Here is a 14,465-nt window from a genome sequence, read left to right as displayed (position 1 = left end):
TTGCAATAAAATTACTTGAATATTTTAGGATAAGTAATTGGTTGATCATGGTCAATCATGGTCGATTTGCAGACCGATTGGTTTGGTTCGACAGACATATATAAATATACAACCTGAATCCAGTAAACAATATGAACCCCCCTCCCCAAAACTTTGTTGCAGAGAGGGGAAGGAGTGGTATAAAAGCCTGGAAATTTTCAGAGAGCAATGCTGGCCATACCACCTCTAAAAGAAATACTTTGAACCATTTCTATAATCTTGATGAATTTGGATCTCTAAAACCTTATATTAATGTCAAAGGTCAGAAAGTGGAACGTTATAGCTAGGTGCCTGCACAAAACATTGTCCACACTTAACATTCATGACCATATATATATCTGATGTAGCCAGCAAACAAACAGAAATATAGATATTATATTGGGTGAAAAAACACATCTGGCTAACTTATTAATGCATGTTCATGTTTTTTGGTTGAATACTGTTGAGAACATGACATTATAGAGCTCTATAGTATACGCATATATGGCTCACTCTACACTATAAATATATATGTATATCTACAAGATTTCCGGACAAGATAATTCTTATCGTCTGTTTGACACCTCAAGCATGCACGACTGGTGCATACATTAAGCGTCACTTAAACGCCGTTTATCAACAAAACACTGCAGTATGAGATCTAAATGATATTCGTAATTATCTACAATTGCTCTGTATTTATATTCAGCCGATTTCATATTTTAAAAGTGAAATTTTCAATTTTGAGTGACTTTTTAAAACTGCATAGAGTATGTACATGGCATTTTGTATACGTTTCAATGTACATGAGTATATATATATGCATGCACATTATGTGCAGTAGCAGGTTTTAGACTGCATTATAGGATCACCAAACAGCTCAGCCTATAAATGTTTCATTTATTCAAAGTATTTTTTTATTCAGAAAGTTTAAACCAAATTCATTAAATTGCTTTAAATTTTAGATGTTTTACATATATGTATGTTAGTTGCCAAGCTGATGTTCATAAAGGCTGATATATATATAATTAGCCACCATGCAGCTTCTACAATGGTCAAAGACTCCAGTTTAAAACAAACAAAACCTTTAACAGGTTAGGCCTTCTGTATATAGGGACCTCATCATCATGATCAAGTCAGCTAGATTGGAAAACCAACTACATAATGTCTACCTTGGTAGTTGGTTTTAATAGCCAGGGTGATGTAGGAAAGCCAGAGTATCAGGGTTTTTGCCAGCTGTTTTGGGAAAAGGACCCTGAGCAAAAATTGGGAAAATATTATCGGTGTTTTTAAAAAATTGGGAAATTATCATCATCATTTTAATTTAAGTCTGACTCAAAATATTCATTAACTATTGAGTCAGTGTTCAGTAATAAAAAATGATAAATTTATCCACCGCTGACAATCAGTATTTTTTCTCTATCCAAAAAAAAACAAAAAAAAAAAAAAAACCCAGATGAATTAGTATTTTGTGTTCAGTTCCAAAAGTTGCTTTCTGTACACCTGCCATTACCACCATTAAAAAGTTTGAGCTTCTACTTTTACTTCAAGATAAAAATATTGTATCCCAAAAAATATCTGTGGCACTATTTCATATCGAATGAAGTACTGATTGTGCATGCACCAAAAGCAAAATAAATTATTTTATATTATTTTTTGTGATAATTAGACATAAACATACACGATTAAACACAAATTATAGTTCAAATGATGAGTATTGTTTATGCTCTATCAGCGATGGAGCGTCCAAAATAAAACACTTGGAACGTACAAATGTAATTAACTGATCAATGCAGAAATTATGGCAAAATGCAAATACATGAGGCCTATGTAAATTGTCAAAAACATTTGAAAATGAAACATGCTACATTTATACACAAACTACAATGTATGGATTCAAACAAAAATTTTAATTTACAACCGATTCTACTTAGCAAATTAAATAGCAGACGAAACCTCTGGCTCAACCCTACTGTCACTTACCACACTGAAAGTGGGCTACGTGCCGAAAATACCAACAGACAGGACCCAAGATGTTGTGCCTGAGGTGTTAATTAATTGGCGATTGCCATTTATAATCCTATTTTTATGTCTGGTTGATGTTTTGCGTCGGTACCCCCGGTTAGTTTACCTGCGCTCTCGGCAAGCCTGTCATGGCCGCCATTTTTCGGGTGCGTTTGATTGCAAAGTCCAAAAAAGTCGCGGAACTTTGCCACTGAAATCGGGACGCTTCTGCGAACGTAATCTATTAAAAAATGATGTTTCCCATGTGGAATGGACTCGTACAGGACATTAGATATTAATAACCGATACCGGAGGTATATTGAGACATCATTTGCGGTTTTAACTTAATGCCATGATTGGGAAAAATAGTGACTGAATTTGGGAAAATACAGTGCTATTTTTCAATTGGGAATGGGTCCGTTTACTGGACCCTATAAAGGCCTGGCAAAAACCCTGAGTATCCAGAGAAAAACCAACGATCGACAGTCAGTACCTGATAACTGCCCCAATTGGGACTCCGTCGGACTCGCAAACCAGAGGTGGAGCTTGTGGTCATATGTTGAGACATCTCAACAACTCAGCCACTGCGGCTCCTATACATAACGCCTAACGAATAGGCTTGTTTCAAATCATGATATGTATTCATTTGTCCTACAGTTACAAGGCATGTATATAGACTGCACTTTGTTTATTGACTACCTTTTATTTATAGCACTCAAACATATATTTTTTATTTAAAGAGAAAGATAGATTCAGTAGAAGAATTAATACAAGTAAAATATAGGCTTGCATGCATAGCTTGAATGTAATTTGAACAACGCTTTAATTTGCAGTGAAAGAAAATAAAACATGAAAGGTTTGTTGACTATAACTATGAATTCATGAGCCTGTATACATATTCAAATTGAGGTAATTATATAATGCTATTTGTAGATCATTTGCCTTTGAGGAAAAATTACATGAAAAACAAAAATGACAGTTAAAACAGCTAGAATGATGTATATAATCAATATATAGTCCTTAATTGACTTCTACAACTTACCGTATTCGACCAAATAAGCGACCCTTCCCCTTTTTTAGGCTTCAATTTCACTTACTTCAAATTAAATGCAGACTGAAAATATGAAAACTGTGTTGCTTTTCTTACCGACTTCATTTGCAAATTGATTTATGGCTCCCTGATTTGGTTCAATTTTTAAGCACCCTGGGCACTTATTAGGCCGAATACGTTAATCCACTTCCCTAAATAACAACATTATATAAATCACTTCCCACCCACACATCCTTATATTAACCTATTGCTAGAAGGAGAATGTTTATACATATATTTTTTATTTCTAAAGTATATTGATCATTAATTACCATAAACTTGTAATGTAATCAGTCATAACGACTGAAATCTTAAGTTTTTAATTACACACATCAGGACACTATATATATTGAGATTAATCATTACCAGATTAAGGTCAGTGTAACGGGCTGTAAAACATTAGGTTACAGAAATAACGACTTGAGATCAAAGACAAGGCCATTAGGCCTGACACAGTACCCACCTGTAATAATCAATACCTGAGTGAGGGAACCCAGGGTGTGATGTATGGGGGCACCAACAGGTAACCTCGTTACCATAGGTAACTTACATACCTGGCCTAATAGATACCTGGCCAGTAATCAATCACAAAAACCCAACACCCCCATGATCTAACTCACAGGCTAAATAACAAAAATCACCTGAGAGGTGACATAATTAGGTCAAGTTGTGTGATTGACAGGTCGAGAAGACAGGTACTTGCACAAGTCCTAATTTCTTAATTTATAGACTTGCACAATTTAAGTCCTAATTTCTATATAGAGAATTCATAATGGGATACAGTATTAAAAGATGTCCATGCAAGTTTTATGTTAATTGATCTCTTCCTTTGCATGAATTTGAGGCTCAACATATATAAGCCAATTTTTCCATAGGTGCTTTAATTTGGCCATCATAATTATATATCAATTAAAACAAGTCAATTAAAATCCTTAAATTGGACTTTGTATTGAATTGTATTTATATTGGATGCATGCATGCATTTAAATTTAAACCAATATGTGGACCATTTATTTACATTCTTTGTTTATTTATTTGAATTTTATTCAAGATTTTGCCCAATTATTCCTTTCCAAGACCATGCAGGTCAAAAGGTCATATATCTATCCAAAAGACATAAGCCCAGAAGACATAAAATCAAATCGGGACTTTTGAAAATCTGATACAAAGTGGAAATTCAGCGATCCATGAATATCCACGCAACTACATTGATGAAGTTTCCACAAATTTCACATAAACAGTACACAGACAGGTTCAGTAAGTAATTAAATACACATAAGTGTAGGTAAAACATGGCATAAAAGTCACAGCAAGGTTTGTATATGGGGAGCCTCCAGGCTGAACTGACAAGTTGTACCAAGGAGAATCTCTGAGGCCAAGATGATTTAATGACAAGTACGCAAAAATCCTGTGTTTTGGAGTTTGCCAAAGAGTCTAGCTAGGCCCTGGTTTATTTTTTGGCTCTAATTAATGTTACAGGGACAGGAAGTTAGTCTTGACAATATATATATATGTATATATCAGGCTGCATTAAATTACAAAAATTTTGTAAAACAATAATTTTCATTTTGATGCCTTGCAATTAAAAGCAAATCTAAAGCAATATCTCTTAGAAACAAAATTGATTCTAGTACTATATATAAGAGAGAAACAGAGATCCCCGACATATTACCACAAGGCGAGTCTACCTCTGGTTCCCATGTGGGGCAACTGTTGCCAGGTACCTATATACAGACTACTGGTCAGTGGTTTTCCAGACTTTTCCTACATATACAGGCCCTCCAACTTTCCTCCACCCATAAACCTGGCACATTCTTGAATAACCCTGGCTGTTAAAAGGATCTTAATTAAATTACTAAAAAGGAAAACTATTATAATAGCGCGATCGATGCATGCTTCTAGACCATAAGCTTTGTTACAAAAGATCACAATGTACCTCATCTAGTTATGAAGAAGTTTCTTGAAAAAATTGAAACTATATAAGAACACTAAAGCTTGCCTGGATTAGTTCTCTGGATCTAATATATAAGCTACAGTTATCTATATATATAAACAGTGATACATAAAATTTACAGCAATTAATTTTATTCTTTATAGGCTTGATATACATATAAGATATATATATTTTTTTAGTACAACTGCAGTACTCCTCGATCTCACCTTTACCCTCTAAGAAGTGTACCCAGCTATGATATATACATTCCTAACCTGTACCACACACTTTGTTAGTATATATTAGGTCACATCAGGTCACAATTTAACATAAAGCTACCCAACTTATCAACGTATAGTCAACTTAACGCTGTATTATTTACCATGTATCGAAGTATTGTAATCATGCATGCATACATAGTATATATATATACTAACGACCACAGTACAGTATCGTCATCTTACAAGATAATTATCATCCCACTTCTTCACATTTAGTAATCTATATATCCTTTATGAATATATAGATTGTTATTTACTGTTGCAGAGTATTATAAAATACTGTATTTTGTCAAACAGTTATCAAGTTTGTATGTTATTTCTGGGCATTTATACCATAAAAACACAAGTTACACAAGTTTTTTACAGTACATGGTATCCCTACTAGTATAAAGATGTCAGTAATATATATCGCTGACATCTCCTAGTGTTGCTTGATATTCGGGATTAACTACATGTATTCAGACACATGTACACAATACCTATATTGTCCACATGCCTATAAAAAAATGACATTTAATATTCTTTTATCCTTGAACAACATTGTCTGCCTGTCTTTGTAAGAGAACCTACCACTGAACTGTAAGTCAGAATTATGATATAGACGTCACGCTTACGATAGGACGACATCGGGTGTCAGCAGTTCATAAATATTAGGTATATTGTACATGTTATACATAAGTTGTGTACTTCACCTGATCTCAAAAGGTCAAGCTCAAGGTCACCAGTGTATATCTTTTTTAATACAGCCTGTCATCAAGTAGTTGTAAATGAATTGTAAGTCTAACTTAAAGGAAAGCATGATTCATACTTATATATAGTACAGGTCGCTTGGGTTACACCCAAATAAACTTAATTTTTAACATTCAGCAAAATTTGTATACATAACTCGATAAATATAACAACCAGCTGTAAAAAATAAATATTTGCATGTCTTTGTGGCATATGATGTGGCTATAACATGCAAGACCAATGCATACAGAAGCCAGTGGAGGTTCAAAAGTGCATGGGCCCATATATCTCACAATCTAACAAGGTCACATACTGCATAATCAGGTTGAAATTGTCTCCCTTTGACAAAACTTTTTCCAAAATATCATACAGCAGACCTGACTGTTTCTCAAATAATTACCAAATTAAACATTATCCCATGGAATGTCATCCTAAATTCTTGAAAATTCATAAACACTTTAAATAGATTTCTGTCCATTGTTATATCTAGTATGAGTCAAACTAGATTACAGATATAGGTAATCTGTCACAGTATCAACAAAATTCTTCAGCTTAGATAGGACATGATAAAATATCTGATTTTGATATGACTCAACGATAACACTTATGCGTAGTAGTTTTTATATGTTTTATACACACATGAATTTACATAATGCAGTGTTGCTTTTAATTTTCTCCACTTCAGATATCATGAGAATACATAAGCAGACAACCAAATGGATGCAGAAAAAAGTCTGAAAATACATTATTGTATACAGTCATATAACTGAGTCCATAATATAGGCAATATATAGATTCATTGTTTGTATTCGTGTCTCGTGATATGGGTATTCATATAAGGTCCAATGTTAATTCACTCTCCAACATGTACTGGTCAATAACTATATTTCTGTCGGTTTATTATCGCCCAAATCCCAGCTGTCATCTTTATATATGCATAAATGAATATTCAAAACAATTTTCAAAAGGTCCATTATACATCTAATGTTTTAATGCAATTCTGATTAATTTCAATGAAAGTTGTGTCGTATATTTCATGTAGAATACGTACACCATACACTTCGGTTTTCAGATGAAGTCTAATTTACCGTCATTTAATTAGTCCCTCTTTCCAGTGAGCGCGACATACGTCACAAAAATCATGTCAAAAGAAAAGAAAGTGGGACTAATCAACAGAAAGTCTTATTTAAACCACGTCTTTTTGGTATATCTCAAAATTACTGTAATTATATATTTTATATCTAATACTGCTGCATATACAGGCCACAAAATGACAATAGAGCATATATCATGTATATATGTACATTACTAGAAGCTCTATATCATTTAACAGATGTAATTGCCTTGACAGGTAATTCTATTTAAATCTATTTCAGTCTCAATGTAATACAAGTGTGTATCTATTCTAGGTTATATCTAATTAAGTTATAAAGTACATGTGTGTACATTTTGTTTCAGGTTATAAAATTTTAATTTAGGTGTCAGATAAGTATAAATGAGTTAACAGAACTTTGTGTCAGATATACATAACAACTATATCATATATCGGTATACATATTTGCTTATCATATAATATATCTTGGCTTCATAATACAGGTCACAAATGTAAAGGATTGTTCTCTCCATTCATAAAATTACGACATTGTTTAATTCATTTTATATGCTAATTAATTGCACTGTATAGTGTCTAACATGTTAATTTTAAAATTAAAAATGCTTTAGACATACAACTCCATATATTAAATTTCATATATGACAAATGCTCTATGCATATCTCACTAGCTAAAGCGTCGTAGATTAAGATAGAAATATAGCATACATACACAACAAGCATCGGTACAATTACATAGCTGTGTTAATATGTGAAAATCAAACATATGTTATCACAGAATGATACAACTGTATAGCTTCAGCTCATACTTTAAATGATAGAAGATGAATTTTACATCACAATTTTCTATAGGTTATGTAGCAGAATTTGACTGAGTTGATCATCAGTGATTATACATCATCCAGCTAGTGTTTGGAGGTCACAGGTCACAGGTTTAATTGACTCCTAAGGATTTTCAGCAAAATGACAAACAAAAACCTTCCTAAAGCTACTATATGATAGTGTTGCCAAGGACGCTGCATGTATACCAGCATCCAGTCCAGCTAACATATATAACTACAAAGATTTAGCAAATCTTTATGTAGATCATTTTCATATGAGCCAATACATTACACTTTCAGGCCTGCAGCAGCACAAATATCACATTGGAAATTTTTTTTATCTTTTTTTACTCGGTGAAAATCTTCCAATAGATCAGCTATTATAACTACACTATTTACATTTTTGGCAAGAAAAGCATATTAAAATCAATGGAATTCCTCCAAGCTGTTTCGTTGATGTATTTTCTGTAACACATACGTGTGGCCACTATACAATGTGTGTACATCAGCCAACTCTGTACAATTGGCCTGCAGATTTTTCTGTGGGGGTTGATCTGCCAGGAAGGTTAACAATAGCTGAACAGCTGGTTGTAGGGCTAATCTGTAAAGATAATCTCCTGTATTATGTAATGGCTATAGTTGTGAATGTTGACTTTCCCTGGCTATAAACCCACCACTGACAGTCATTGTGAGATTTACCAACACAATCCTCCCTGATTTATTTGTCAGCTGCATCAATAGCCATATTTAAATACAAACATACACTATTTGACAGTGATACACTATGACTAATGAGTTTATCTAAAGCTTTAATCCTCCAGGTAACAGCCATATATACCAGGTATTAGACTGTACTGCTGGAATTTGTTCAATGTCTTGATATCAAGATTTCGGAAATAATTGGAAAACCAACAGGTGAAATTTTAGGGAATCGAGGGCTATTAACAATAGCACTTTGGTTTGGTTTTTATTAGTTTAACGTCCTATTAACAGCCAGGGTCATTTAAGAATGTGCCACTAGGTTTATTGGTGGAGGAAAGCCAGGGTACCCAGAGAAAAAGCATCGAACAACGGCCAGTACCTGCCCCACGTGGGATTCGATCTTGGAACCCAGAGGTGGAGGGTTTGTGATAATACATCAGGACATCTTGACCACTTGACCACTGTGGCCGCCTAAAGTTTAATAACGAAAATAGGCTTATTTAAATGTAATTGATGTTATTTAGAGAGTTTATACATTATGATTTCAGAATTTTCAAATATTTGATGACCTCAGCAGAAAACCTACCTCAATATAATATTATTGAAATTCACAAATGTAGTTACATAGCTTATAGCTAGAGTTGTCATCACCTGATCACAGGCCATGTGTGTAGATGCTGAGGGATAAGGGGTACATGATGGCTATATATAGATTGACAATTCATAGAGCTCCAGGGTTGACAATTAACTGACACAGGACTGTTAAATATCAGAAATATTGTTATATATAAATTAAGTTTACAACAACCGGCTGCATATGACAAAACATATTGCACTATTGTGCAATGTAGTGGATAAACTGAATATGAGTCTGTGTCTCATCACTAGAAACGTTTAATCACTATACACATAGTATAGTGGATGTTGTAAATGAATACCAATGCCATTTATACAATTGAAATAATATGGATGTAAATGAATACCAATGCCATTTATACAATTAAAATAATATCACCTATAAGAATATCAAGGCTAGTAAGTACAATTAGAGATGCTGATAGAACACCGACATTAATTGGTGAGACAAAGTCTAGTAATGATGGAGTCATGTAGACGATAAACCAGTAAGTACATTTAGTAGGTAAGCTGTCAATCTACAAACAGTAAACATGCCTTAGCGTCCATCTCTGTTTAAAGACTACCTCTGTATAAAGACCACCTCTGTATAAAGACCACCTCTGTACAAAGACCACCTCTGTAAAAAGACCACCTATACCACCTCTGTATAAGACCACCTATACCACCTCTGTATAAAGACCACCTCTGTATAAAAACCACTTATACCACCTCTGTATAAAGACCACCTGCTTAATAATTAGACTTCTTTCTTTGGGTTCGAAATGGTCAATTTTAACACCATCCCCCTGTCTGTAAGTTAATTATAAATATATATCAGGACCACTCAGCCTTTTTGTTTTTGCCCCTTGTGTGGCCTTTATAGAAAGGTTTCACTATAAACGATAATGACACATATCTTATATATATATGTGCATTAGCAAACATATACAAGATGGAAGTTCTCAATAAAACTGTAAATTTTTTTTCATAACAAACAGTACATGTTAAGGTTTTATAAGTTTCACCTTGGCCTTGACACAAATATACACCTGGTGATTCATGAAGTATGTGCAATACACTATATTGTGACTCTTTCACTATCAAATTACAGACCCCAAACAAATTGTACTATATAACCACACAATGACATCCAGAGCTTTTTCTCTCTGCTTTGGGAATGGGGCCCATGGCTTCAAATTTGGCAAAATGTGCGACAAAACAAAGATTTGGGAAAAATTAATAGTAAAATATGAAATAATTAAATCATAACAAAAAAAGATTTTTTAAATCCAGTGTATTTTATGTACTTTTCTGAAGCCAAGTCACAGATATTTAAAGCCTTAACCAACTAAGTTCACACAATATTTTTGGATAGCTTTTAAGAAACTTTGATTTGGGGAAATTTAAGGCTTGAATTCGGGAAAATTTAGAGGCTTTGTCATGGGGAATGGGGTCGAAAATTTGCCCCAAATAATGTTGAAAGTAAGCCCTGAGTCATCATCGGGCGTATCAATGGAACTGGTACATGTTGGCCCAATATTGCATGTTTTTATACCTTAAATGTCTGTACAGATTGAGCTGAAGACTTAGAACAGGTGATGTGGATGGGTGTGAACCAAAGAGTATAGGGGATCGAGACCCTGCATGGACAGATGTATTAAGGGAGGATGTGTTATCTTCATGTTATGAGAGGTTTGGGTTGCTATTGAATTACAGCCTTATCTAAATCATCACTAGTGGTTCAGCGGCATTCCAACTGTGTGTAAAATTTTGTTTTATATAGAGTATAAGAAGTACCAGTAGATATTGGCAGTCTTAATCATTGATATATATAGTCCATTGATGCATCTTTCAACTCTTAACCAAATCTACAAATATGGTCCTGAGACCTTGACTTGTACTTTGGTCTAGTTTTTTTCGTTTGTACGTCCTATTTACAGCCAGAGTCAAGTCATTTAAGGACGTTCTAGGTTTTGATGGTGGAAGAAAACCAGAATACCCAGAAATAAACCACCAAACGGTGGTCAGTACCTGGCAACTGCCCCCACATGGGATAAAAACATGCATCAAAGAGGTAGAGGGCAATGTACATGTGCACGTCGAATTATGGTGGGACATCTTTACTTGTCTACACAGCCATTACAGCCCCAAAAGAGCAGCACCATGCAGCAGTAATAAGTATTGAAGTGTTTAGTACCAGTAGATATTCATTATGGTCAGTTCACACATTTCTCAGGTCCTCAGCAGATTTACATACAGTCCTGGTACCTTGACTTGTACTATGAAAGGAATGTAAGAACTCAGAAACACTCTAGATCTTAATCATATCTTCTGATAGCTTATGCTGATGGGGTGGGGCCATAGTTATCATAGCCGGGCCTCTCTGTCTCAGCTGGAGAACTACAAGGGTGTGTCCACCCACATAGTCCTGTGGTTACTGATGATGATCATCAGCACATCCTCTTCAGCTGGCCAACTAGGCGGGGGTCCATCACCATGGAGTCCCCAACATCATGGACATTGGGTCTAGGTTCAGATGAAGGTCTACAGGGGTCTAGCTGAGTCCCTAGGTAGCCACACATGCTGTTTGCCCCATAACCATCGGAACAGGGATGTTATTGAGCCCATCAATCCATCATCTGGAGGGGGGCTGAATCTATATAATAGTGTTTGACCAGCAGGGAAGGTGTACTTGTACCACACCCTGCATGGCTCTGTGGCTGTTAGAAACAGTGGGGGTTCTTAAACAAATCCTATCCTGTGAACAAAGGGGAGCCATATGACCCACTGACTGACATGGTGTAACTTCATTATATTTTCTTGGGAAGTGTACCACTTCTAAACCTCATGTTTTTATGATACAAGTATGTCTCAGTAATTTAAAGGAGACTCATGATTACCTGAGGGACTCAACAAAATTTTTGATCTCTATATTTCTTTGTAAGTTGTGACTCGAAAACAATTGAAAATTAATGTTCTGGGCTTGCATGCCTTAAATAATCCTTTAAATACTACATATTACTGATTTAAAAAGCTTGAATAATAAATTTGATGACAATTAATTAATAAATTGATTAAGGTATCATGGGTATAAGCTTAAGGTGTGCCTTGATTTCATTGGTGAATTTGGATTTCATAAAAGACTTGTATATATAAATAATCATGAATATAACCAAAAGAATAGGTTTTAGTCCAATATATTAAAACCAATGGTTGTAATTGATAAGAAGCACAATAAATTTTATGAACTAATATTTACATTAATTAAAACATCTGTCTCAGATTTTGGTTTAAAATTGATTTTTAGTTTACAACAAACAGTATTAATTAGTTGATTTAAATTAACAAATCAGCTGATTCTGCTAGCTATAGTCTGTCTATGGGGTAATCTTACTATATAAGCTCAATAACTCGTCAACGAGAAATACCAGTTAGGGCAGCTCGAGTGAGAACAACTATATCCTTGTGAAAGAGAGTTGTTTGTATATAAATGTATATATGGTGCATGGCTGAATTGGTTCGTTATTAACTTAATTAACAAGTACCCAGGAATGTTTGAATCATGTATGGACACTTACAAACTGACTTTCATCTGCAAGTCTTGCTTTGATGACATATTTGTGCAATATTTAATATATATTATATATTCATGTTATCTATAGCTAACACTCTGTTAAAGTTTGACCGTGGACAATTATAGGAAAAATTCTCATCCATCAAAGCAGAATATATAGATACTGAAATACATTCTATTTATGTTACCTCATCGCCCGATATACCGCTATCGAATCTACCTTACATATTTGTTAACAAGATACCGGTAGGTTAATTATATAAATACACCTTATCAACAGGTATTCGTATATACTATTATATACAGAAAACAACAACTGAAAGGAAAAATAAACATCCTTTATAAATGTATTCTATCATCTACGCAATAATCGACAGTCAATGTCCTTTATAAATATATTCTATCATCTACGCAATAATCGACAGTCAACGTCCTTTATAAATATATTCTATCATCTACGCAAATAACCGACAGGTGAAATAGCAATAGTTAATAGTTTTATCAAAGCTGCCATGACTAAATGTATAAGGATTCAATTTTGCACCAAGAGAATTGTCTTATTTACATAAAGTAATACAGCCATTACAAGCCTATAGCCCACTGAGGTGAGATATATTAGTATTTTATGAGCAATGAACATTATACACTATTGTTATTTCAATCCCAGATCAGATCAATATGTCGGTTCACGGACATATGACCCTAACCCTGTGAACCGCGGACAGGTGGCAATGGGGAACTCTGAGTCATTATTACAACAGTACTATTATTTTACAGCTATATGAATACATTGCTGTTAGACCCTTATCGAATACAGAATAACACAATTCCATATTCTCCTTGGGGTGTTCTATGTTTGTCAATAGGTGATCATCTTCATTTCGATAAGATTGATTGATGTATATAATTATGGGTCCTATATTATACACAGGTCGGTCCGGAATATACCAATAGCCTACTCCGAAATTATCCTTTTCATGTTGCCGTCTACAACATCAGGAGCCAGCTCCCAGCATCCGCAAATATTCCAAACTCGCAACTCGTTCCGCCATCTTGAATCCACTAATTAATATGCATGTATTGTCTTTACTCCACGGGAAACATTAATATCTAGTTCCAGATAAATACGGAATGTTTACATGAAGTTATTGGTAATTAGACTTTAGCCCGATCGCATGTGCCAATGTTTTTACGACAATCTAGCTTCAATACACACTCGGCAATAGCCCGATCTTAGACCGGCGCTATTTACCCGCGGTCTCATAATAGAACCTGTTACAGTACTTACCCATTTTGTAGCTTCTTGTGTAATGTCCAAGTTTAATTCGGTAAAATCACATGTCCCACTATAATTACTATCCACGAGGCATGCTTAGGCCATCAACACTACAAACTATATACTCGCATCTCCGTGTGGAAGTGCTCCTGTTCAGTACGGTATTGGACCAGTCCACTACTGCGCACCTTGCGGGGGAGGTCAGGGTATCAATAACGGAGCTAGTATACTGGAACCCCGCAGGTGTGACGAGGCCGTTTGGTTACATACATGTATGTTAGTACATGATATTTATAAACCACTCATAA

General features: G+C 34.7%; 1 protein-coding gene across 3 annotated transcripts in view; it reads right to left on the bottom strand.

Annotated features, from left to right (window-relative positions):
* The window catches only part of LOC138335166 (serine/arginine repetitive matrix protein 1-like), a 72,049-nt gene extending 57,720 nt beyond the window's left edge, over positions 1 to 14,329 (bottom strand). For all 3 annotated transcript variants that reach the window (XM_069284129.1, XM_069284130.1, XM_069284131.1), the window contains exon 1: positions 14,170 to 14,329. In XM_069284129.1, coding sequence (XP_069140230.1) covers positions 14,170 to 14,173 — 4 coding nt within the window. In that variant the 5' untranslated portion in view covers positions 14,174 to 14,329. The remainder of the gene's footprint in view (positions 1 to 14,169) is intronic.
* Positions 14,330 to 14,465: the final 136 nt, after the last annotated feature.

This window comes from Argopecten irradians, chromosome 11 (assembly GCF_041381155.1).
Source record: "Argopecten irradians isolate NY chromosome 11, Ai_NY, whole genome shotgun sequence".
In the NCBI taxonomy this organism is placed as follows: domain Eukaryota; kingdom Metazoa; phylum Mollusca; class Bivalvia; order Pectinida; family Pectinidae; genus Argopecten; species Argopecten irradians.
Note: the sequence above shows the minus strand (reverse complement) of the source record. Positions and strands in the feature narration are given on the sequence as shown.